Source organism: Hydra vulgaris, chromosome 04 (genome assembly GCF_038396675.1).
Source record: "Hydra vulgaris chromosome 04, alternate assembly HydraT2T_AEP".
In the NCBI taxonomy this organism is placed as follows: Eukaryota; Metazoa; Cnidaria; class Hydrozoa; order Anthoathecata; family Hydridae; genus Hydra; species Hydra vulgaris.
In genome coordinates, this window is record NC_088923.1 from 13,436,456 (window position 1) to 13,461,477 (window position 25,022).

The 25,022-nt window shown below is 26.9% G+C and overlaps 1 protein-coding gene across 4 annotated transcripts in view; it reads left to right on the top strand.

Annotated features, from left to right (window-relative positions):
* Positions 1–15,242, top strand: part of LOC100215551 (folliculin-interacting protein 1) — a 29,887-nt gene extending 14,645 nt beyond the window's left edge. For 3 of the 4 annotated variants that reach the window (XM_065795501.1, XM_065795503.1, XM_065795502.1), the window contains 14 exons: positions 531–651; positions 730–786; positions 1,140–1,258; positions 1,402–1,519; positions 1,643–1,695; positions 1,856–2,986; positions 4,224–4,250; positions 4,852–4,902; positions 9,261–9,354; positions 9,428–9,489; positions 9,852–9,908; positions 12,702–12,801; positions 13,048–13,163; positions 14,973–15,242. In XM_065795501.1, the coding sequence (XP_065651573.1) occupies positions 531–651; positions 730–786; positions 1,140–1,258; positions 1,402–1,519; positions 1,643–1,695; positions 1,856–2,986; positions 4,224–4,250; positions 4,852–4,902; positions 9,261–9,354; positions 9,428–9,489; positions 9,852–9,908; positions 12,702–12,801; positions 13,048–13,163; positions 14,973–15,048 (2,182 nt within the window). In that variant the 3' untranslated portion in view covers positions 15,049–15,242. The remainder of the gene's footprint in view (positions 1–530; positions 652–729; positions 787–1,139; positions 1,259–1,401; positions 1,520–1,642; positions 1,696–1,855; positions 2,987–4,223; positions 4,251–4,851; positions 4,903–9,260; positions 9,355–9,427; positions 9,490–9,851; positions 9,909–12,701; positions 12,802–13,047; positions 13,164–14,972) is intronic. The other variant, XR_010638046.1, reaches the window with a different exon arrangement.
* The last annotated feature ends 9,780 nt before the right edge of the window (positions 15,243–25,022 follow it).

Below are 25,022 nucleotides of genomic sequence, written 5' to 3' on the forward strand. Positions count from 1 at the left end.
TTGTATTAATATTTTTCGATCTAAGCAAATAAATAGTCTTTGGTTTATGATAAATGATTTTCTATCAACTATATGCTGGTTGTGTATGATCGTCATTGGATGTTTTATTGGATACATGGAATGTTTCATCTGTTAATGTACTCCTAAAAATGCTGAATGAGATGTAGATCTGGGCTCTGTGGCTGCTCAAAAACAGAAATTTTTTGGTTTTTGTGATTTAAACTAATTTTTAATTAATCTATTTTGGAGTCGTTGTACCTTTGCAGGTCGTAGCATAATAATATTCATGGTATCTTAATAAACTGTTTTTGTTCACTTGAGATATTTATTTTTTTTATCGTGTTTTGTTTAAATTAAGTTGATATAGAAATTTTGGATATTTTTTTTTCCATTTATATAGGGGTTCCTCTTAAGCTCCTGGTAATATCTTTTAATAATCTGTCATTTAAATTTATTTAACAGAATATCTTATTAACATTTCACAAACAAAAATATCAATTGTATTGTAAAGTTAGAAAAATTTTCTTCAGGGCTTTTCAGGCATTCTTCTTTTCTCATTTTGCCCTTATTGAATGGCACTTACAAGCACTTCGCATAAAGATTGAAAAGTCGTTTTATCTACATAACAATTTTATGAAAGCATCTATTGTAGTATGTATATTTTTAATTTATTTTTCAATTTTTATTGAAGTGAAAGTAGTTTTTTTTTAAATGTTTTGTTTCATATAGGGTGTGGAGTGTTTTAAAGAAGATATTCTGAACCTTTTTTACACCCCAAGAATTTTGGTGAGTACATTTATTACACTCCAAGAATTTTGGTAAGTACATTTATACTGCCAAATGCTCACTGTTTTATTATGTAACAGCAGCCCTCTGAATTAGGGTCGGCATTCGGCAATGCCGACCTAATTGCTGATCTAAAAGTGTTTGAGGTCTGCAAAAAATTGCAGACATCATTCCTATGTTTATGGTAAGACCTTCGTATTAAATTTTTTTGCCGACCTGATGCCAACCTCTAATTGATTGAGATCGACAATAATTTGCTGACCTCATTTTTCCTAATTCCAAGGGTTGGTAACTGTGAATATATTCTTTTAATTTTTTGAATGAAGTAAATTGATTTTGTTTTAATTGTATAGGAGCCAACTTGGTTGAGTCTAATGACTTCTGATGATACACATAATATTGAAAATGTTAACAGTTTTATGGAATCGTTTATGAGCATTGCAAGTGTCTGTGAAAAAAAAGAAACGAATTAGTAAGTTCTTTTTTTAAAAAGTTTGTATAAATGTTGATCAAGTTATTCTTTTTTTGTGATGTATTGTATTATTTTGTATTAATAATACTATTTGCTTTTAATATTATTAATAATTTTTTGTTACTTTATACAAATTGTTTTAGCTTCTTGTCTATATTATTGACGGCAGTGCTTTCCCATCATACTTCTTGGGTTGCAACTGTTATGTCTAGTGGACTTACATCAAAGCGTGCTTTTATGGACAAGCATTCTTCAAAAGCTGTAAATTTATTTAATATAGGCTTTTTATTTAATACAAATTTTTGTTTTGTTATTACAGAGTATTTTTTTGACTTTTTGTTGCTATATCATTTTAATATGCTTTTTTTTTTTTTTCCGTTATAGGTTGCTGTTTTAGCTAAATGTCATCCTTATAATCCATTGTGGGCCCAATTATGGTTATATTTTATAATTTATGATTATTTAATGCATTTGTAGTCTTACTTTTATAAAGGATAATTAATAACTATAATGTATAATCTTTTGTTTTTATAATTATTATTTCAAAATTAAGAATTCCTTAATTAAAATTTAAAGGGTTGTCATCATTTTTTCCAGTGATATGTATGGTTCAATAAGTGTTCCGCTAAAACTAGCACGTACTGTTATTGTTGGTCAAAATAAAACTTTTGTTTGCCAGCTGTTGCAAGTACTCACTTACTTTATCAGATGTAGCGATGTCAAAGAAACAATTATGCAAATGGTGCCAGAGGAGGAAAAGCAGGTACCTTCATTAGGTACCAGTTTTGAAGAGAGCACTTTGAATTTTTCTTCAAATACTCCAAAAAACATCAAAAGTTGGGTTGAGAATAGTCAAACACCTCCAGAAGTTTTTTGCAATGATAAAGAGTTTTTTAGTGATAATATATCAAATAAAAGTAAGAAATCTGAAATTTTATTAAATGGCTTGGGTGAAAGACACTGTGACTGTAGTCAATTACAAAAGATGAAATCGGTTTTGCATCCACCACTAAAGTGTTGCTCACATTTAGATAGTCATAAATGTTTTAGTGATAACTTAAATTCTTTAACTGTCATAAATCAAAAATCATGTTATATTTGTGGTACATTAGAAAAATTAATGTATGACATGTTTTGTGAACATTGTAAGAAAGATAAAAATTTTATAGGAGATCTTTTATGTCAAACTTGTTTTAAATGTTTAGAAAATTTGTATAAAAACTCGCAAGATCTTTTAACACAAACTAAATCTAATAAATCATTTGTTTGCTATTGTTGTCCTTCTATAAATCAAACAGAATCTAATATTTCCGATAAATTTTACAGACCGCGTAAATCTTCAGATCCTATACCTTGTATTAGCCCTAAATCTAAGTCAACTCTGAGAAATAGTACTAAAAGTCACGATAGTGGTACAGAAGATATGAACTTTATTCCTTATTTAAATGAAAGAAGTATTTCTTGTAACAGTTCCATTAGTTCCCATTCTTCTAGCATTGCAGTTGCAGACATGGATTCAGATTATTGTAGTATTGATAATGATACAAAAAGATTTTCTCTTAAAGAACAATCTGGTTTTAATTCAAACAATATTCAAGTTAGTGAATCATCAGGAACACTTAAAAATATAGAGCTAAATTTTCAGACAGAAATAATGCTTAAAGAAAAGCAAAGCACGTTAAGTAAAGATTTGAAGAAAATGAGCTTAAAAGAACTTTCCATGCCAAGGTGTTTTTTTAATTAGAGTATTTATAAAATATTATGTTAGTTAGAATTTGATAAATTTGTAGGTATACATATACATTATGTGATTGATACATTTGTATGTATACATAGACATTCTGTGTGTTTTTAACTTTTACATGTGAGCGTATTGTAATCTATGTGTATTTTGTTGTGCGCTCCTAATATATTATGCACACTTTAAGTTTACAATTTTTTTGTTGTTGTTGTTGTTGTTAATATTTTTAAAAAATATGATAAAATGAAATATAATTTATATATATACAGGCCTCAGTGGGAATAAATGAGTGTGAGAGTGGAGAAAAGCTCTCCTAAAACAAACATGGTGAGCCATGCGAGCCATTAGCAGCTCCTCTCAATAGCTTTTTACAAGAGCTTTCGGTTTATACAAGAGCAATCTGTTTATTTGTTAAAAAATTGCTTGTTAAATACAAAATTGGATTTTATACTTGTTACTAGCATATGTTTATAACATCAATGTTACAAGAATATATACATAACAAGTGTTGTTTATCATGATGTAAAAAACGTTTTTTCCAATAAATTGCTTTTAAAGCATTGCAGTTTTTTATGCAATTATTGGTTTATTTTAAAAATGACTTTTGCGTTTTCATCTAATACGATATATTATCATCTAATAATAGTTTCAGTTAATACGATAATGGTTTGCTTTTAAAAACAACTTTGCCAACTTGACCATAATGTCATAAATGTTATAGTTATATTATTTGTCACACAAAAAAAGCAAAAAAAAACAGACCCATTTTGTAAGCAAAAAATAAAAACTGAAACTGAAACTTTTTCTTTTTTATTTTATGTAGTTGCACAAAAATTTTGAATTATTTTTTATTATGATCTAAAAACAAAAGAAAGTTATTTATATTTATGAAAAAAATATACACCTTTGCGAGAGCCATAAACTGCTCCCATAAACCACTTTAGGGGAGTGTGGGCGAGAGCTTAAGCTCTTGCTTCCCACCAAGGCCTGTATATATATATATATATATATATATATATATATATATATATATATATATATATATATATATATATATATATATATATATATATATATATAGCATTAATAAATATTATTTGCTAACCACATTAAATAATCGTCCCCTGAGTTGAAACTGAAGTTATGTATGTATAGTATGTAATATAAAAATATCTATGTGCATTTGCCTATATAATAAATTCTTTTTTTGTTTTTGTTTTTTAGAACTCATCAAACCATAGAAAAAAAAAGGTTTTTATTCAAATTTTAATGTTTTTCATTTAACATTTCAATGTTCAATTTTATACTATCTATTTTATTTTTATATTTAATACTTTTTATTCTTTTTTTTTAATTTATTATCCATTATTTAAAAGTTTTAATTTTAATGTGGAAAAATTTTGCAAATTAAAAATATTTACTTATTATTATTGCCAAAAACATCTTTAGGAAAATCAGTTATTTAAAGTTTTTTTTTTTCTCCAATGTTATGCTTTTTTTTATGTTAATATATTTAATTTGATATTATGAAGTTTATTTTACATGTAATAAATAATATTTTAAATTGACACCAATTTTATACTGACACACCAAAAAATTATGACTTGACGCACCAAAACATAATACTTATACACCATAATCATCATACTTTACACACCTTCATACTAGACACACTTTCGTATTTGACACGCTTTTGTATTTGACACACCTTCATACTTTATACACCATATTTGACATACCTTTATACTTTACATAACATAATTGACACACCAAAATATAAACCGCTCTTAAAAAGAGTGTTTTGAAAAAAGTTTGTGACGGTAGATAAAAATTATGCGTTTTTTATTTTTAGAGACAGTCTAGATACTTCTTATATGACTTTTGGAAGGTCTTTGCTTGCTGGGTAAATGAAATACAGTTTTTTTTGATTTACTATGCTGTTTTCAATTGAGTTTCTTTTTTTCTTCTTTTAATCCTGATTAGTCCTAAAGATGATGTTAAAATAAACAATATTTATTGTTTGTTTTTTGTATATAAAAGATAATAGACATCATTAGTTGTTGCAGCTACTGTGAATACAACACCTAAAAGGCAAAATGGTAAATAAAAAAAGTAACTGAGTAGAGCATTTAAAAAAAAGCTTACTGCTTTCAAATCTAAAAAAATAATAGCTTACTGAGTTCTATCTGACTGTCTAACAAATAAAAATAGTATTTTAAACAATAAAATCAAAACAAAAATAAACTTTAGTTAAAAATTTTTTACTCCTTGTTATTAAACTTTCTTTTAATAAGCTCTTATAAATAGTTAAAGTATGATAAAATTGCAATTGCAACAATGAGTGATTAACTTACTTAAATTGCTGTCAGTTTGGCGTCTAAAATTTTTTTATATTCTCATTAATCCTTCTTATTTTAGGCATAACAAAAAAAAATAAAGAGAATTGAACTAACTAAAAAGGGCTTCCAATATGCTTCCAATAGCTCTGAATAAAAAAATAAAGCTTGCTTTGTTAGCAATTAAAAGTTTATCTTATAAAATTGTTCTGAAAAAAGCTTAAGGCAAAACTAACTGAAATCACATTGCACTAAAAAACCTTTACCAGTCATACTAACATTTCTTTTAAAATTTTTCTAAATAGACTAATTAATTAAGTAAATTAGAAAAAAAAAAGTCAACAACAAACAAAGGTTAAACTGAACTAAAAACTATAAACTATATATGTATCAAAACATATATGTATACAAATATAAACAAAATCCTAATCAAAATGTATTAAAGTTAAAATAGTGTTAAAAAGTCGAGAAGAAAAGCGTGAGTTAAAGAACACAATTCAGTTAAAGAAGCGGGAGAATAACTAACAATTGTAACTAAGCGCATTAAATTAATAACTTACAAGCAGTTTATAAAGTTATAGTTAAATTTAAAAATAAAATTAATATTTGATACAAAAAATAAAATTAAGTTAAAAATGAATAATAATTTAAAATATTAATTTTAAGTTATATACCTGTGACCTGATTTGTTCACATTAAAACTGTTAAATTTGATGTCAATAAATAGTGCAAGAGAATAAGTCATAATTTTTATAAGGCCATTAAATTAGACTTCATATATAGCCATTTACACGTTAGAAAACTCTACTTTAGCCAATTACAATCATAAAATTGTAACTAAATGCATTAAACAGTAATTAAGCACATTAAATTAGTCATATATAGCCAATTACATGCTAGAAAATACTTTTTTAGCCAATTAAGTTACACAATGGGTTTAAAAAAGCCTAGAAACTACTTAAAAGCGAGTTAATTGTTAAACATTAAATTGTTGAAGTATTAATATTTAGATTATCTCACATAAGATCATATTATTATCTCATGATGTTATAAAAAAATTAAGATAATATTATGATTAAAGTGCCAGAATTTCGTTCGGGTCGAGATTTGTGACTTTTATGTTGTTCCAGTTCCGGCCGGATTTACAATATTTCAGGCTGAAATGCTGGAATTTATTTTCTACTTTTTTTTTAAGACATGACGCCGACTGAGTAAAAAAAAAAAATTATATCCTACGGTGCAATAAAGAACTATAGGTAAACCTAGATAAAAAATACAAAATTCTTAACAATTCATTTCAGAGGCCTGGTCTCAAAATTAATTCGATGTAGGGACAAAAGTAAAGATGGTTACTTTTTTATTAAAAAAAATCAACAGTACTGTCGCTGCTACTATTAGTTCTTAATTTATCATTAAAAACCTAAATGATTAAAAAAATACTTTCGAGAAATTGCGAAAGAAAATGCAAATGTATTTATGTTTTTAATGCTAAAAGAAAAAAAGTAAGCCTAATAGACTATTGAATATTTTTATTAAATAGCAAACATGTATTTTTAATGAAGTATCTCTTAAAATACCGAAAATTACAGCTGAATGGTCATCAAACAAGATGTTTTACGAATAGAAAATTAGTGAAGATATCGTTTACAGATATTGTGACAATAAAAAGGAACATGAAAAATGCTACAGATGCAAGTTGCTAAAGTTGCAAAATAAAGTAGTTACCTGGTTAAATGTTACATGCATTAAATCTATGAGTATAAAATTATATATTGACTATTTGAGATCAGTTGTTTTACTTTTTGATTGATTTATTACTTAAATAGAACATTGAAGTTGTCCTGTTAGTTCTAGTAGGTTGTGTACTGGGTTTACTTTCACTTTTGTGTTTACTTACTTTCACTTTTGTGTTTTTTAAAACACAATAGTGATAAAATACTAAATACAATGAAAACTATAAAAGAAAAGATTTAGGCTCTTTCTTGCACAGAACAGTTACAAAGTGTAATCATTTCTTAAAATTAACTGAGTCCTAAATAAAAAATATGACAATTGCTATATCAGCATATCCAGAACTAAACTATTTTTAAACAGATGTATCATTGTTTAAAAATTGAAATAACACTTTTAAAAAATGGCTGTTTAGTTGTACAAATGAAATTAAAATTTGAACGCGAATCATTTATCTGTCAAAATTTATGTTATAAATACTCACAAAGAACTGCCTTTGTTTTATCAGATTATATTTGTTTTAATACCTCATTATTTGATCCAATTATACTTCACATAGATAACACTAAAATTAAAAATATTGACTTCTATATTAATAAACTCACGGAAGATTCAAATTATAATAATACTTGAAGAAACTTCTTCTAATACTTTTAAAAATAATACCAAAATTGCCACTAATATTATTTGAAATAAGACTGAAAATACTGATGTACAAAGAACATATGATGGTTTAAAAGGCAAAGCATATTTCTCATTAATAGATAACTTTTTAATTCTGGTATTGTAATTATTGACCTTAGTAACCGCATGGCTCCAAAATGATATGGTATTAATTACATAAGCATAAAACAAAATACAAAAAAGTAGCATGATTACAGAAAACAAAAAGTTACAGCTGCTTGACTATATAATTTACTTGGTTTTTCCGAAAAACTTTTAAAGTTATGTTATTTAGAAAATATTCAAAAAGGTAAATTATTTCAAAACTTCTTTCTAAAGCAAAAGTTGAAAAATACCTATACTTTATTAGCCTAATCAACAATAAATATGGTTGTAGCCCTGATAAATTATATCTATCAAGAAGTTTGTTAGACTAGAAAAATCAAGATTGTGTTAATTGTGTTGGGCCATGAACAACAAGTAGAAAATTTTCTTCAATTTTATGTTCAATGCCAGCTACAGATTGAGTGTACAGATGCAATACATCAAACATTTTTAAATTAAGGAAGTTAATACCTTATTAGTAATTGTTGAAGCAACAGTAAATTCAATGTATGATTAAAAGAAAATGAAAAACTGAAATTATCTTGAAATCAAGTTTTGCAATCTAATTTTGTTATGTTAAAAGTCAAATTTGACAATCTGGTTTTGTTATGTTAAATCATTAAGAAATTTTATAAAAAACTTGAAGTTTTTTGCCATTGTAATTTTTTTGAGATAAAAGCAATTTTAACATTTTGAAAATTTTATTTTTGAATTTGTATTTATAAAGGGTTCCTTTTATAATTTTTATAACTATAATTTTCTCTTTGCTGAATTTTATTTTTGTTTCTTCATATCACTTTGTTTTTATGATTGATTCAAGTTTTATTTTAGACAGTTTTTTTTGCATCTTCTTTCTTATTACTTAACTGAAATAATGTCTGGCAAATTGTTTGTATTTCTGGCAAATTGTTTGTATTAAATCTCTCTTTTTATAAACTTGTTTTAAACAACTTCATATAATCTTTTGGTTTAAAGTTTTTATAAAGCATAAAGCAAAAGCACAATACAATTAAAGCGTTTTAAAAATCTAGCCCTAATAAATACAAACCTCGTTCCAGCTGGAATTTTATTTACAAATCCGGTTCTTGCCGGAATTCCAAATTTCCAATACAGTACACCCCTATTTATGATCTTATTTGAGATATCATAATTTAAATATATGAATAATATCATAATCTGATAATGATATTATTTTAAATAAGATCATTACATCATCTGAATTAAGATCATTACATAATCTGAATTAAGATTATTATGTCATCTCAATTTAAAATGTCTTTTTTTCAAGATAATGCTACTATTACACATATGGTTAAATTGTATGTGTAGTCTTGTGTGTTTTTTTTTTTATATATAAACATTCTGTTAAAGTTATATTTGTGAATGTAAACATAGTTTTAGATTAATTTTTTTTTTTTATAAACAGATATTCTGAAAACTACACTTCCAATTTTGTCCTTCAAGGTGTTGCTAAACTAAACAAAGAGAAATTGGCCATGGACTTGAAAAATTCTGTTCAAGTAAATATTTTAGTCAGCATTTAAACTTTATAAATTAAATTATATACTTTATAACAAAGGGAGTTTTTTTTAGTATTCTGTATTAGATGAAGTGGCTTCTGATGCAATATGCATTGTGGCAAATGTAGACAACTGGTATTTTTAATTTCAATTGTAATAAGGAAAAAGCAATTTTTATACGGCCAATAGTTATATTTAATTATTATCCTTTATGATTTGCTGTTTTTTTTATTTTCAAATCAATAAATTATAACATTAATTATAAGTAAAGAATGAAAATAAAAAATCAATAAATTATTTAGTTGGTAAATTATATAATCTATATTTTTTTAACTTACTCACATTATAATCATTAGTTTCTTTAGTTTACTAATATGCTGACTTCATTCTGTGAATTATTGGTTTACTGACTCGATAATTTGCTGACTTTATAATTTACTGAAAAGATAATATATGAATTGCATCAGTTTATGCAATAAACATAATTTTTATTTAAGGACATGCGAAACATGGAGTTTAACAAGAAGAACTAATTCTAGCAACCTCAGCATAAGGTATATTTTTAATCTGAAAAGTTTATGCATTAAGTTGATAAATGAATTTTTGTAATGTGTTTTCGACAAAAAGTTTGAGACCAATTGAAAAATAAATACAAATAAAATAATTGTTCACAAATTTTAATGAATGTGAATCATAACTCTGGTTCTTGGTGTAACTGTATATAATTAAGAAATATATCTAATAACACAATATTTTACAACATAAATATATTTTCTTAAAATTTATTGACAAAAAAATTATGTAAAAAAATGCTGTACTTTTGAGAAAATTTTATTATAATGTTTTTCAGCAACAATACAAAAATTATTTATTTTTATTACAAACTAATAATATTTTTAAAATCTCTATGAAAATAGGCTTCTTTTGAGATCCAGGTTGACATACTTTTGAATTTTTTTTGTTTTTTGTTGTTGACAATATTAGGGATTTTACCCCAAATGCTAAAGATTTGAACCCAAATATCTTTACAACTTGACGTGATGGTGAAAATTGAATTGCATATTTTTAATCAAAATGAGAAATGCTATGCAAATTGTTTGCTTGGCAGCAGAAAATTTTGTTGTTGCTGTTGACCTGTGCAATAATACTGTTATTATACTATTAAATAGTAATAAACAAAATGTCATTAAATAACTTAGGATACACTATTTTTGTTTTTCTATTAAAAAAAAATTCAAGTTTAAACTGTTTGGGTTTTACTTTGCTTTATTTATGTAACTGGTTTGAATAAATAAATTTATTTTCGGCGTATTGATTAGTTATTTATAATTTTTTACACTTGGATATTACATAAATTTCTATTTTTAAATTTTTGGATTTATTTAATATTGAAAATAATTTGACAACAATGTTTTTTTAACTTATTGACTTGTTTGTGAAAAAAAATGAAGATGAATACAATATTTTTGAGCATGTAGGATATTACAAGAAATGGAAACGATAAAACACCAAAGGCTGAGTTTTTGTTGCAAGATAGCTTATTTGAGCTGGAACCGTGATAAAATTTATAGAAAAGAAAAAAAAGTGTAACTTTATGCCAATGTGACAGAAGCTTTAAACCTGTTTGCACTTCACTTTCTAATAGAGAGACTGTGTTAATAGAAGCCTAAATTTGACATCATTATTTCCTTCATAGACAAATAAAAGATTTATAATTGTTGTGAAGGGAGTCATAAGTAAGATATAAGTGAGTATTAGTACTACTATGTATTACTATGTAATACATAGTAGTACTAATGTCAAAATCGATTTTATAATGACGGGGTGAACTTTTTTCAAAAGATATGCAAATAATACTTTATTTCATGCTTTTTAGGTAAAAGTTCATCAAACTACAGTACAGGGCATGGGGTAGAAAAAATGTCATAACCCTAGTGAGTATAACAAAGAGAGACAATTTTACCAGATGGTAGTCTTGGAATTTATTGGATACATGCTTTCCATCGAACCCTTAAGCTATTGTTTAAATTATTAATTAAAGATCACGTGCAAGGTTGGTTGGCAATAAAGCAATAATAAAAGCTATGACTTTTATTAAGGTTGGAATATATAGTTTATCATTAGCATATAAAATCACTTCTTAAGAAAAATTGTTAGGAAGATTATTAATGCAATGAGAAATAACATGGGACCAAGAAATGAGACTTACACCCCAGAAATAAATAGAAATCAAGAATACTATTGTCTATCAAGGAGAACTTTATTACTACAATTGGGAAAGATGCAATAGATTTAAAGTTATTCTTAGATACAAAAACCTTATGGAAAAGATCAGTGTCAGGCTATTAAAAGTCTTGAATAAGTTAAGAGCAGTAGTATTTGCTTAATGGAATTCATCTTGTGGCTAATGTGCTATGTGGCAATGGTATAGTATAGGTATGTGGTGTAGCACAAAGGTTTGTGGTGTGGTGTATGCAATAGTAGTAGAGCACTCACTTAGTAAGCAAGAATTTGATCTTCACCGTATCTCTGATATCACCGTATCACACTCAATTTGTTTCTTCATACATAAGACTTGTTTTTCAAAATTCATGTTGTGTAGTTTAAGAAATATGCTGAGCAATCAAGATTTATGTTGTAGCAATTTAAAAAAATAACTTTCTTGGCTGTTGTGTTCTCTCAATGTTGGGAAGTTAACAAATAATTTAAAAAAATGGAATTATGACTTAAAACTAAACTGTGAGCTAAAACTGTTTAAATTTCATAAGAATATATATTTTTTTTAATATTTTGTTTTTAACATTTGTATTAATGCAAAAAAATGTAGATAATATAGAAATCAAAAATTTACATAAAAAGATGTATATAATCCTTTTAGTTTTTTGAGTTTTTGAATATTTTTATAGCTTTAGCTTTTTCTGCATTTTACTAGAAAATTGTTTCATGAAAGTTTTTACAATTATTCCATCATAACTATCCCACAAAAAGTTATCTGCAATCATATTTGGTTGCAGATAACCAATTTGCAAATTGGTTATCTGCAACAAATATCAACTAAAAAAAAATTGTAAATCATAATCATTATTGCAATTACTTAAAACTAAAAAAAACATGAAAAAATATTATTTGTGTGTTTTTTTTTTTGTTTTTTTTTTGATTTTGCAAATGTCATTTTAATTTATTCATAATTATGGTCTTAATCTTTTGGTCTGTATATGATCTATAATCAATGTTCTTTGTATATGATCTATGTTCTTTGTATATGATCAATGTTCTTTCTATATGAAATGATGTTTTTTTATTTGTTATGTAAATTATAGAATTTTCTTTTAAACAAATTGTTTTAGTGAAAGTTTAAATACAAAAAGTGTTTTTGCATCAGATTTGGTGTCCTCTCTGGTTGAGTCTACAAAAGGATTATGGGAACTAAAATTTTCACCAAATTCGGTTAGTTTTAAAAGATTGTTACCATTTTTTTAAATATTAAAGTTGAGCAATACCCCTCTATCTCATTCTCTCTAACTTTTTAATCCACCACTGATTACTGTTGATATCAATTGTTGACATTTTTAATATCCAAACTATAATTTTTCATTCTAAAAATATGCAAATTTAACCCATATTTTTGGAAGATTTCAGTTGTACTGTTTGGCTATTTATAATATTTTGTAAATGTTACTATTTTGTTTACAGTGTTTGCTCCATGTTGAAGAACAGCTAAAAGATATTTACAATCGAGGAAAGGTTCTTGTGGAGTTTGCAAAATTAAATCCTGAAAATGTTTTGTCAGCATATGTTCAATCATCTGGGTAAGTTATTGAGAGGTAACTGGAAAAATATTGTATTTTAATTTTTTGCCTGTTTGGAGTTTTTATTTGTGTGTATATATGTATATGTCTCTCTCTCTCTCTCTCTCTCCCTCTCTATATATATATATATATATATATATATATATATATATATATATATATATATATATATATATATATATATATATATATATATATATATATATATATATATATATATATATATATCCCTGGTAGTACAGCGCTCAACTTGTTTCTCCGCGCAGCGGCCTTGTTCGTCAAGGTTCACGTTTCGGAGTTATAGAGTTGAGAGAGGGTTATAACCACAATTAAGTAGCCTCCTTATCTAGAGTGGCCTTCTGGGCCTTGGGGAGGTGAAAATGTCATAGCACAGTGACATTTGGTGCCATCAACAAAAATGGCAACCAATTCAAACTATGACATTACGTTTTTACATATTATATATTACACACTGTATATATAATATATAATACTTCTATCAAGAGTGATCACTTTAAGAGTAGAGTTATAATGAAGACTTGATAATATACATAATATAACTTATATAACTTAATTTGACGTTGAAAATTTATTGACAATTATGTTTTCTTTTTTTTCTTTTTCTTTTTTTCGTGCCTATTTTACTTAAATATTTATTTTTTATTATTTTTTTTATTTTTCATGAGAGTGTGAATCGACATTCAAACTGTAAAAGTGTACTCGATCTTTTATAAGCAAATATGTGTATTTTAGTAAATAACATTATTAGTATTAAAATATGAAAAAATATACAAATAAGCTAAATTTCATAGTAAGTTGTAGAATAGGCGATTGAGTAACATTGCTGAATTCGAATGTCAATGTGAATGTTCTGAAAATTGGCAAAAAAATTGTTGAGTTGGTTGATTTTTATTTATTTAAACGTTGACGTTTGCCTAACAATTTAAAAAATGAATGTGGCATTTTTACCACATTCAAAAAATATCTTTTTTTTTTAAATGTGTTATATATATTTATTTTACAAGCATTATTTAGGGTTTTAAGAAAATGAAATACTAAAGTAAACATATATTTTAAACAGAAAGACCTATCTGTAAAGCTGTAGAGACTAAATGGCTAAACGGGCTCAAGAAAATGAAAAATGCAAATTGTTTTATTTTATTATAGATAAGTGTACTAGAAGTACTTGCAAACTTAATCTTTTTGAATTCACCGAAAAAACTAAAAAGATTCCATCAAATAAAAAAATTGCTTTGCTTAGAATGCTGTCAAATAGTTGGTCTTGGTATTCGTCACCCTTTCAACAAAAAAATAATACTTCAAAATCTTTATCTCTATTAACTTCAAAAAATCTAAATGTCGCTGACAAAGTTTTTTATTGTACGTTAAAAAAAAAAAATTTCTCGACAGTAAAAGTATAAAACTTGCAACAGGAGGATAAAGATGTTCATGAGTTTGAGGTCAGAGGCTAAGATTAACTTTTATTGTTTGAGTTGAGAGAATTAAGTTATCAAAAAAAAATTATGAATTTTAATTTGAGTGTTGAGAAAATCGAATGTTTCATAACAGACAAAAAAAGAAAGTTAAAAAATACGATATAAGTGTTCGAGTAACGTGTTTTACTGGTTTATACAAAATGTCATATGCATTATCTATGATAATTTCATATTATCATTTGGTTATGCAAATTGATTCCCAATATTTAGATATGATTATTATTTCATTTTAAGCTGAGATTTATAGAATTTTTTTTTTATCAGGAAAATTTGTTTGTTTGTAAAGAAAATCTTTAGCTTTTTTCTCATTTAGCTATCATTCAAATGATGTAGATCTTTTGACTGCCGTTGGATCAACGTACACTTTCAATGATGGAAACGTTTTTTAACTTGAAATGTTATTTATATGTAATTTGAATATTTGTGCATTTGTACATTTATGTATATTATTTATTTTATACAGATTACCTTGTAAAATCTTTTTACAAATTAAGGTCTTTTGTTTATTGACCGTTTATATTGTACAAATATTGGAAAAGTATTTATTTTTGTAGTTTACATCTGAAACATCTTATTTATTGAAGATTTGTCTTTTTTTGCGGAGTATCTTCTTTTACTATAGCACTATGTGTGTTACTATGCATCAAATCCAGAAGTAGTGTCGACACAAAACTTACCACGAAGGGTTGGTATCGTAGAAAAATAAAGAGGGTCTTTTAAACAGATTTTTTTTAACGAATCAAAAAGTAACGCGTAAACATTTTCGATCATTTTATTTAGATTTATCAGCAATGCTCTATTTTCTTACATTAAGTATGCTATTTTTAATGTGGAAATCCCGATTGAAATTTCAATCTTTTGACCAGAATTATATCTAATTATATCCCAAGAATCAGCAATAACAGCATTTTGAATTATTCAAATATAATTCAAAATGCTGTTAATGCCCGGGCCGTATTAACTTATTAACCGAAAGTATACAGGATATGAATATTAGGCTCAAAAATCGTAGGTCCTAATGTTATATCTTTGTTAGTAGGTCAAAAATCGTAGGTCCTAATGTTATATATTTTTAAAGGTTTTTTGTTTTTAAGTATTGCTTAAGACCCTCTCTATTTTTCTTAAGAAAATTTAGTTAAATGAATGTTGCAAAGATAAAATAGTATAATAAAAACTGTATTATTAAAAAACATGCAGGGAATTACGTACAATCCCGAACTTCGGAAACATATGTTTCAAAATGTCATTATTTTAAATGAAGATGATCATATTCTTGCTATAAATCTTGTTAAAAATAATACTAGCATTGTTATAATTGGTATTTATCTAACTTCATCGCGGAATAATCGAACATCATTAGATGAATACACAAATCAATTAGATATAATTAAAGGCCTTGTTAATAATTATGAGGGTATCGGCGAAGTAATTGTATTTGGTGATTTTCAATCTTTTCCTCTCGAAATATACGATTTACTAGAAAGATCAAGTCCCACAAAAAATAATTACTCCGCGGCTCTATCAGAATTTATAAAATCGAGTGAATTTGAAATAGTGGACGTAGTTAAAGGTTCAGGCCCTAAGATAACATATCAACATAATACACTACCAAATGCATAATATATTGATCACATAGCTATCTCAAAAAACACTTCTCTTAGGTATTACAACTGTTTTGTTGCCCCCTTTTCACTTCAGAATATGAGTGATCATTTGTCAGTATCAATTGTAATTGAACTCATCGGAAGATCTCTCAAAGAGAATATTCACAAAATGACAGACAAAATTAGCATTCCAAATTATGCTTGGAATAATCAACGTTTTATACAATTATATAATGATTTCGTAAATAATAATATTAAAAGTCTTAGCCTTACAAATAACAATTACGATAAAGAACTTGTCAAAATCTATAAATTGATTACAAAAAGTGCATCTGAGGCTCTTAGCCAACACTTATCTGAGAAAAAACAATCACTATATTCGAAATCTTGGTGGACTCCCGAGTTAAATAGGAGTAAAAAAGTTCTTACATTTCATTTTAAGAAATGGCGTGACACGGGTTTCGTAAAAGATTTAAGTTCGCACATTTTTAACCAATACCTAATTGCACGAAAAAATTTCCGAAACGCTGTTAAGAAAGCACAAAACTATAACCTTTACAAAAAATACATAAAAATTGAGATGTTAAAAAATACCAATCCAAAAATCTTTTGGAATACTTTTAGAAATATACAGACTGATGCACACTCAAAATTATTTACAATAAATAATAAAAAGGACAAGGAGTCAATCACAAGAGAATTCGCCGATAGTTTCGAAAAACGGTTGAACACTAAATCTATAACGCATACCGCGACGAGTTTTCAAGTTTCACCTTATACAAAATTTGACTTTGTAGTGATATCAGATGAAATTATAAGAACGGCTATCTCTTGCCTAAAATTAAACAAAACCAAAGATGCATTTGGAATCTCTGCAGAACATTTAAAATATTTGCATTGTGAAGCCCTAATAGAATGGCTAAAAAAATTCTTCACATTTTTTCTTAGTCATGGTCAAACGCCAAAGTCGATGTCTATATCACTTATAATACCACTTGCTAAATCTTATAAAAAATCATTAACTGATCCAAATAACTACCGTGGTATCAGCATCATTCCAATTTTCACAAAACTAATCGAATATATAATCCTAATAATCTGTCCAGATCTAAAAGAAGCTCATCCTCTTCAATTCGGTTTCACCAAAAAGAGCTCAACCCTACACGCCGAATTTGTTATTTGTGAAACAATTAAACACTACAACAACAACAATTCACCTGTTTATCTCTGTTCCCTCGATGCTGAAAAAGCTTTTGACAGCTGCAACTGGGACATTTTTGAGAAACTATACAATGATAAAAAATTACCACTGTATATTGTTAATACAATATCGTCATTATACACGGAAAGTAGTGCTTCTGTGTCTTATCTAGGTTGCAAATCATCCCCATTCTATCTAACGCAAGGAGTGAGACAGGGATCGATTTTCTCGCCTCATCTGTACAATCTTTACACTCAAAACCTACTAGAAACCTTACAAAATGAAAGTGTCGTAGGAACATCAATAAATGGAAACTACACGGGTGTTGTAGCATATGCTGATGACATTATACTTCTTAGTTCCACCCTCTCTGGCCTACAAAAGCTAATTAATATCTGTAATATTTACACAAAAGAAAATTGCATAAAATTGAATGCTGACAAAACCGAGTTTTTGGTCACCGGAAAACATCAAATTAAAAAATGCACGATAACTCTCAACCACCAAAAAATAAAACTAGACAATAAACTTACTCATCTAGGCTTTATATGGGACACAAAATATTCACCAATTGCCTCACTTAATCGTTTAAACATTGATAACCGAATATCCCATTTCCGGGCAGTAATACAGTCTTTAATTCAAGCTGGAATTCGTTTTGTTCACCCAAACTCTATTGTCCAGTTATATAAAACTTTAGCTGTTCCAACACTAACGTATGGTCTTGAGCTTTGCGACCATAAAGAAATGTTATTGCAAAAGCTTGATATAGTCGGAAGAATTGCACTGAAGTCACTACTAAACGTTTCAAAACATAGTAAAAATTATATACATCCCCTATTTTGTATTGAAGATATATCTATAATTATGCAACAAAATAAGATAAACTTATTTATTCTCCTGTTGAAAAATAAAATGACATTTGCTATTCTTAAGTCGCAGTTGAACAACGAATCAGGTCCACGACCTTTTGTAGATAGCGTCAAGGCTCTGTGCAAGAGTCATAAATTAAATATAGAGAAACTAATGCAACACAAAGAAAAAATAAAAATTACTGGTTTAAAAAATATAATTCCTGAAACGGATCTTAAAATCTTAAAATGTGCAGTTGCGTACTGGAACTCAAAAGAACAAAGAACAATCTTCAAGGATGTTCTTGAAAATAAAATTCCTAGATCCTAGAGATTTTTTTTGAAACTTTTTATTAACCTTACTTGTAATATATAGTGGGTGTTTAACAAATATATAAATTAAAATTAAAATTACTCGGATTTGAAGTATGTAACCTTGTATTGTCGTATCTTTCTAGTCAACCAGTTCAGAGCGATTCCATTTCGTCTGGGAAGGCTTGTGTACTTTTAAATAGGGATCAACCTGTTATTGCCCTATTTATGTGGGTATGTTTTTAGCACATTATATCGTCGCATCTGGTTTGCAGATATTTATAAGGAAGAATAATGTCAACAGTATATATCTATTTTACTTGCTGCTTAATTTGCCCTAAGCACAAACTTGTTAACACGCGTAACAGTACAGGCTTGTGGAAAATGAAAATTAAGACAATATGTATTTTCATTACTGCTGAAACAACCTTTAAAAATATGGCTCGTAAGTCTATCCATAAAGTTGACAAAAAAGATATTCTATCCTCACTTCTTAAAGATACAAATGTTTTATCAAATTTTTCGAAGATTAGAAGTGAAACTGATACATTTGTTAATAAAGAGGTTTGTTTAAATGTTCTTTAAAAATATCTTGAATTTGTATGTGAAAGCAAAAACATTTCCCTATGTCGAGGATAATCTATAGATTTACAAAATTAAAGTTCAACAGCTTAAATCTAAGTCACTGCAAACTTCACTAAAAAAGAAGAGTATTTATTAATAAGTATATATATATATATATATATATATATATATATATATATATATATATATATATATATATATATATATATATATATATATATATATATAACAAAGCTACAAGTGGCTAAAAATATTTTTGTGGTATCAGAGTATATAATACTAGTTTTTTATTAAATTCTTTTTTTTATATTCTTTTTTATTTATTTTTTCATTAGAAAAAGTATTCTACAATCAATTTAATTTATCAAACTAGAATTTTGGTTTGCAAAAAATTTTAATAATTGGGAGTTGATCGAAAGACATAACTATATAAAATTTACAAACTCTTTATTTTGTGGGGATTAGAAACTTTACATAGTTAATAGTTTTTAGATAACATTTAGGGCCGATATTTTTGGGTTTTTATTACCATATTCCAAGTTTATATATATATATATATATATATATATATATATATATATATATATATATATATATATATATATATATATATATATATATATATTTTAATTGGAAAGGTTTAATTTCTTCTCAATTCTGTGTTTTATTAATAATTTTAGTATTTAATCTTAATTAATAAAAACTCTAATAAGTCTAATCGTTGTGAGGGTCTTATTATTCCGTCCGGAGCGCGTTATCTTTTGTTCGTTATCTTCGTTTATTTCGTTATTTTCGTTTATTTTGTTATCTTCGTTTATTTCGTTGTCTTTGTTTATTTGTTTCTCTTCGTTTATTTTGTTATCTTCGTTCTCTTCATTTATTTCGTTTTTTTTGTTTAATTCGTTTTCTTTACTTCTTATACTATTTGCACCATTTTTTGCCGTGTCACATGCTAACATTCGGACAGTACGGTTTTTATCACCATAGATTACGGCTCCTCCAAATTTTTCAATAGCATCCATTCCAAAAATCAAATTAAACCCGAATGGTTTGTCTTTTACAATTAACGAATTAACCATCCGATAAATTCCATCAATTTCCAATTTTATTACCATCACAACTTTGGGAGGAACTGTGCAAGTATTAGCTAGTACTTGCACAGTTCCTCCCAAAGTTGTTACGAATTTTTGACTGTATGAAGATTCAGCATGAACCACTGTACTTGAGCATCCAGAATCAATTAATGCTGTTCGGAATATTCCGTTTCTTTTAACTTTTAATGATGGCAACGCCGTTTCCGGGAGAATACTGGATGCCATTATTTCTAAATTCTCCCTTTTCTATTTAAACCTTGCAATCGTTGATGCAGTCTTTGGCTCAATGATTGTGTGAACAGTTCTTGCATTTTGTCTCGCAGTCCCGTGCATAATGTCCAAATTTCCCACAATTAAAACATGTTAATGTTATCGTTTTTTTCTTTACTTAGTCAATGTCCATTGCTGCAATATATGTTCGCAGTTGACGGATAAATCGTTGATGGTTGCCATCAAATACTGGTGGCATAATGGCCAAAATAGCTTGTTGCATTCTCGCATTGGTTTATATATATATATTAAAAACAATTATCTGGGTGTTTTTTACCTTCTCTTCTATTACATAAAATCGTATATAAATACAAAGTTATAATTCCACGACCATTATAAAACTACTATAGTCATTAAAATAATAACAATAAATGAATGCGTGACTTTCATCACGTTTATCTACGTGACTTTTACCACGTATACGTAATAATTTTAATTCGGTATAATAATTTTAATGCGGTAGTGGTGTAGTGGTAAGAGCGCTCGCTTCATAAGCGAGAGGTTCGGAGTTCGACTCCCACCACGTCCCTGGAAGTACCGCGCTCAACTTAGTTTCTCCGCGCAGCGGCCTTGCTCGGAAAGGTTCGTGTTTCGGAGTTAAAGAGTTGAGAGAGGGTTGTACCACGAATAACAACTAAAAAAAAAAAAAAAAAAAAAAAAAAAATGAGCAGCCTCCTCGACTGTAGTGGCCCCCCTCGGGCCTTGGGGAGGTGAATAATCTAAAAAAAAAAAAAAAAAAAAAAAAAAAAAAAAAATTCATTAACTTTACAACTTTATACGTAATAATTTTAATTCACCAACTTTACAACTTTACTGTAATAGAACATTCCCAGATTCAAAAAGATTTACAGTTGATGCTAATGAATAAAACAAATTTGTGTCATCAGCAAATTTGTGTCTGTAGAAAGTTCATTGTCATTTTTATATTTGGGTGCATTGAAAGATTTAAGATAGTTGGCATACCTTATTTTAAATGCGGTTTCACTAATACCGAAATAAACTTTATCTATGAATTCAAGATCTCCAGAACTTACAGTGGCTTGGTATACGAGATTGTTAAAAAGGCATTGGTTATTTAACGGACAATTTTTTTTGTCTATGCATTATTTTGATACTATATTTTCATTGGGTAGTAAAATTTTGTTGTTTTGTGCATTTATTAAAGATATGACATTGGGCTTGCAACTATAACTTTTTTTAATATTTCGATTAAAATATTTATTTCAATTAAAGCTAAGAAACAATTTCCAGTTTTTTTATTTTTGCTTATTTGTGGTTGTTAGGTGAGTTTCGAATTGTATCCTTATTTGCCTAAAGCCTTTTCATAAGGAAGAATGGAGTGATGAAACACAGTTTCATTTACTGCCTTAGCCGATAATCTTAACTCAATAGTGCGAGGGATTTCTTTTATTATATTAGGTGGATGGTTTGAGTCCGAATGAACAAACAAAAGTTGGTTACTAGGTTTACAATATGGTTGATAAGAACTGATTAAAATATTGAAAAGGTTAATAAGAACTATATATATATATATATATATATATATATATATATATATATATATATATATATATATATATATATATATATATATATATATATTATATGATAAATTATATCATATTATATGATATATTTATGATTTACTGAACTATAATTAGCTATAACTAATAATCTTGATTGTTGTATAAAAGTTTATGCTGATAATATAAAGTTGTATAGCTCATACTGTGACATGGATTTAAGCCAAGATTTAGTTGTTGCTCTTTTTTTTTTTTTTTTTTAAATATTTTGCCGTTTAAAAATATTACAATAACCAATTATATTTTACAATTTTTACATTAGTAACGACAGGACTTCTAGAAGATCATGTGGATCTTGTCATGAAGCCCTTTACAATATATGGTTAATTTTTGATAAAAATACAATGTCTTAAGTGAAATAATAATAATAATACAACTTTATGCAAAAACATGTAAAAACCAAGATAAAATTTTAAAAAGCCAAGATTAAAAAATAAATAAAATATACAAAATAAACAACGAATAAACAAACAAACAAAATAAAAAAACAATTAAAAGTAAATCAAAATATTTTCAATTAAAAATATAATTCTTTTAAGTTTTTGTTTGAATGAGGCAAAAGTCAGTTGGGTAGAAAAATCAAAATTTGGTAAGACTATTTTGTTCCAGAGATAAGGACCTCGATAAGAAACAAAAAACTGGTCTTTGCTTTTATGGCAAAAAGGGGCAATAAGATTGTTATTAATTCGAAGATTATATTTGTTTTTAGGTTTCATACAATAAAGATTTTGTAATACGTTTGGCAACAAATTTTCTCTACATTTAAACATGAAACATAAAATGTTAAAGACATTTTGTTGATATACATTTAAAATATTCATTTCTTTAAAAAGTTGTTTCGTATGAAAAAACCGATTTTTAAAATTTATTGCGCGAGCTGCGTGTTTCTGATGAAGGTAAAGAGATTTTAGTTTTGTTCTATGAGTGCTTCCCCATATAATATTCGCGTAGTTTATATGACAATGTATAAATGAATAATATAATTGTGTTAACTGGTGTTTACATAATACATTTCTTGCTTTATAGAGAATTCCAATGCATTTAGCGATTTTATTGGAGGTATTATCAATATGATTTCTCCAAGATAGATTCTCATCAATATATACACCAAGAAACTTAGTAACTTTTTCTCTTTTTATTATTATATTATCAATTAAAAGGTCTGGCATGATATGAGGCAGTGTCTGTTTTTTTGAAGGTGGATAAAAAAGTGTCCATTTAGTTTTTTCTATATTTAGAGACAATCTATTTTGTTTAAACCAAACAGATACTTTTTTTAATTCATTTGTCATATTAGTAAAAAGCATATTAATATCTTTATGAGACAAAAACAAGTTAGTGTCATCTGCAAAATTTATTGTTGTTAAGTTTGATGATTTATGAAGATCATTTATGTATATTAAAAAAATAAGTGGACCAAGTATGGATCCTTGTGGAACACCACATGTTATATTCATTAATAGATGAGATATAGAATCTTTATTGTAAACAAACTGTTTACGGTTAGTAAGATAACTTTCAAACCATAATAGGGTTTTATCTTTAATACCATATGATATTAGTTTTTTTAACAGAATTTGATGATTGACAGTATCAAATGCCTTAGACAAATCAAGAAACACTCCTAGTGTAAAACAAGAGTCTTTAAAAGAGTCAGTTATATTGCGCGTTAGTTGAAGAATGGCATGCTCGGTTGAATTATTTTTTTTGAAACCAAATTGGTTTTCGTATAGAATTTTATTTTCAACAAGATAAGAGTAGATTCGGTTGTACATTATTCTTTCTAAAATTTTTGAAAAAACTGGAAGAACTGAAATAGGGCGATAGTTTGTTATATTTGTACGATCCCCCGTCTTAAAGATTGGAGTTACTTTTGCTATTTTTAGTTTATCTGGAAAAGACCCTTGTGCAATCGATGCTCTGAAGATTTTATAAAGAATATCTTTTATAACATCGTAGGAATCAATCACAATATTTGTGTTAATATCATCATACCCAGTAGCTTTATTACGTTTTAATGACTTAAAAGCAACCTCAAATTCATTAAAAGTTAACTCAGTATAATTTAGATTAGAACTTATTGATGTTTCGAACTCATCAACAGATTTATCTTTAACGAACGAAATACTATCGCTTAATTTTGTACCGATAGTGGTGAAAAGCTTATTAAATTCAAATGCAATATCATTTGAGTCATTTATTAATTTGTTATCAATTTGTATAAAATTTGGAAGTAAATTTTTATTTGGTTTAAGTTTTCCAGACACCTCCTTCATGATTTGCCAGACGCGTTTTGAGTTGTGCTTATATTTATTAAGCAAGTTTGAATAGTAGTTTTTTTTTGCACTTTTGCGAAGCTTTTCAAATAAGTTTGTATAAGTTTTATAATTTTGTTTATGTTTTTCAGATTTTGATTTTAGGTATTTTATGTAAAGCTTCTGCTTAATTTTTGACGATTTTCTGAGACCTTTAGTAATCCATGGAGATGATTTCTTTATCGCTTAAAACTATTTCAATTAAAGGAAAATTGGAATCATACACTTGGTGAAAAGTTTTGAAAAAATTGTCGTAGATTATGTTGATATTATCATTAAAGTTAATATAACCCCAATCTACAAGTGATAGTTGTTCTCTGAAAGAATTTAAATTATTATTATTGATAAGCCGTTTTTTTATAAAAACTTTTCCCTGCTTTTCTTTTTTTAAATTAACACATATAGAAAAAAAAATCGGGAAGTGATCGGAAACGTCGGTTTTTATAATTCCTTTTTTTAGCGACTTATTAAAAAAATCGGTTGTTAAAATGTTATCAATTAATGATGATGAATGACTTGTGATTCTAGTCGGGCGATTAATTAAAGGT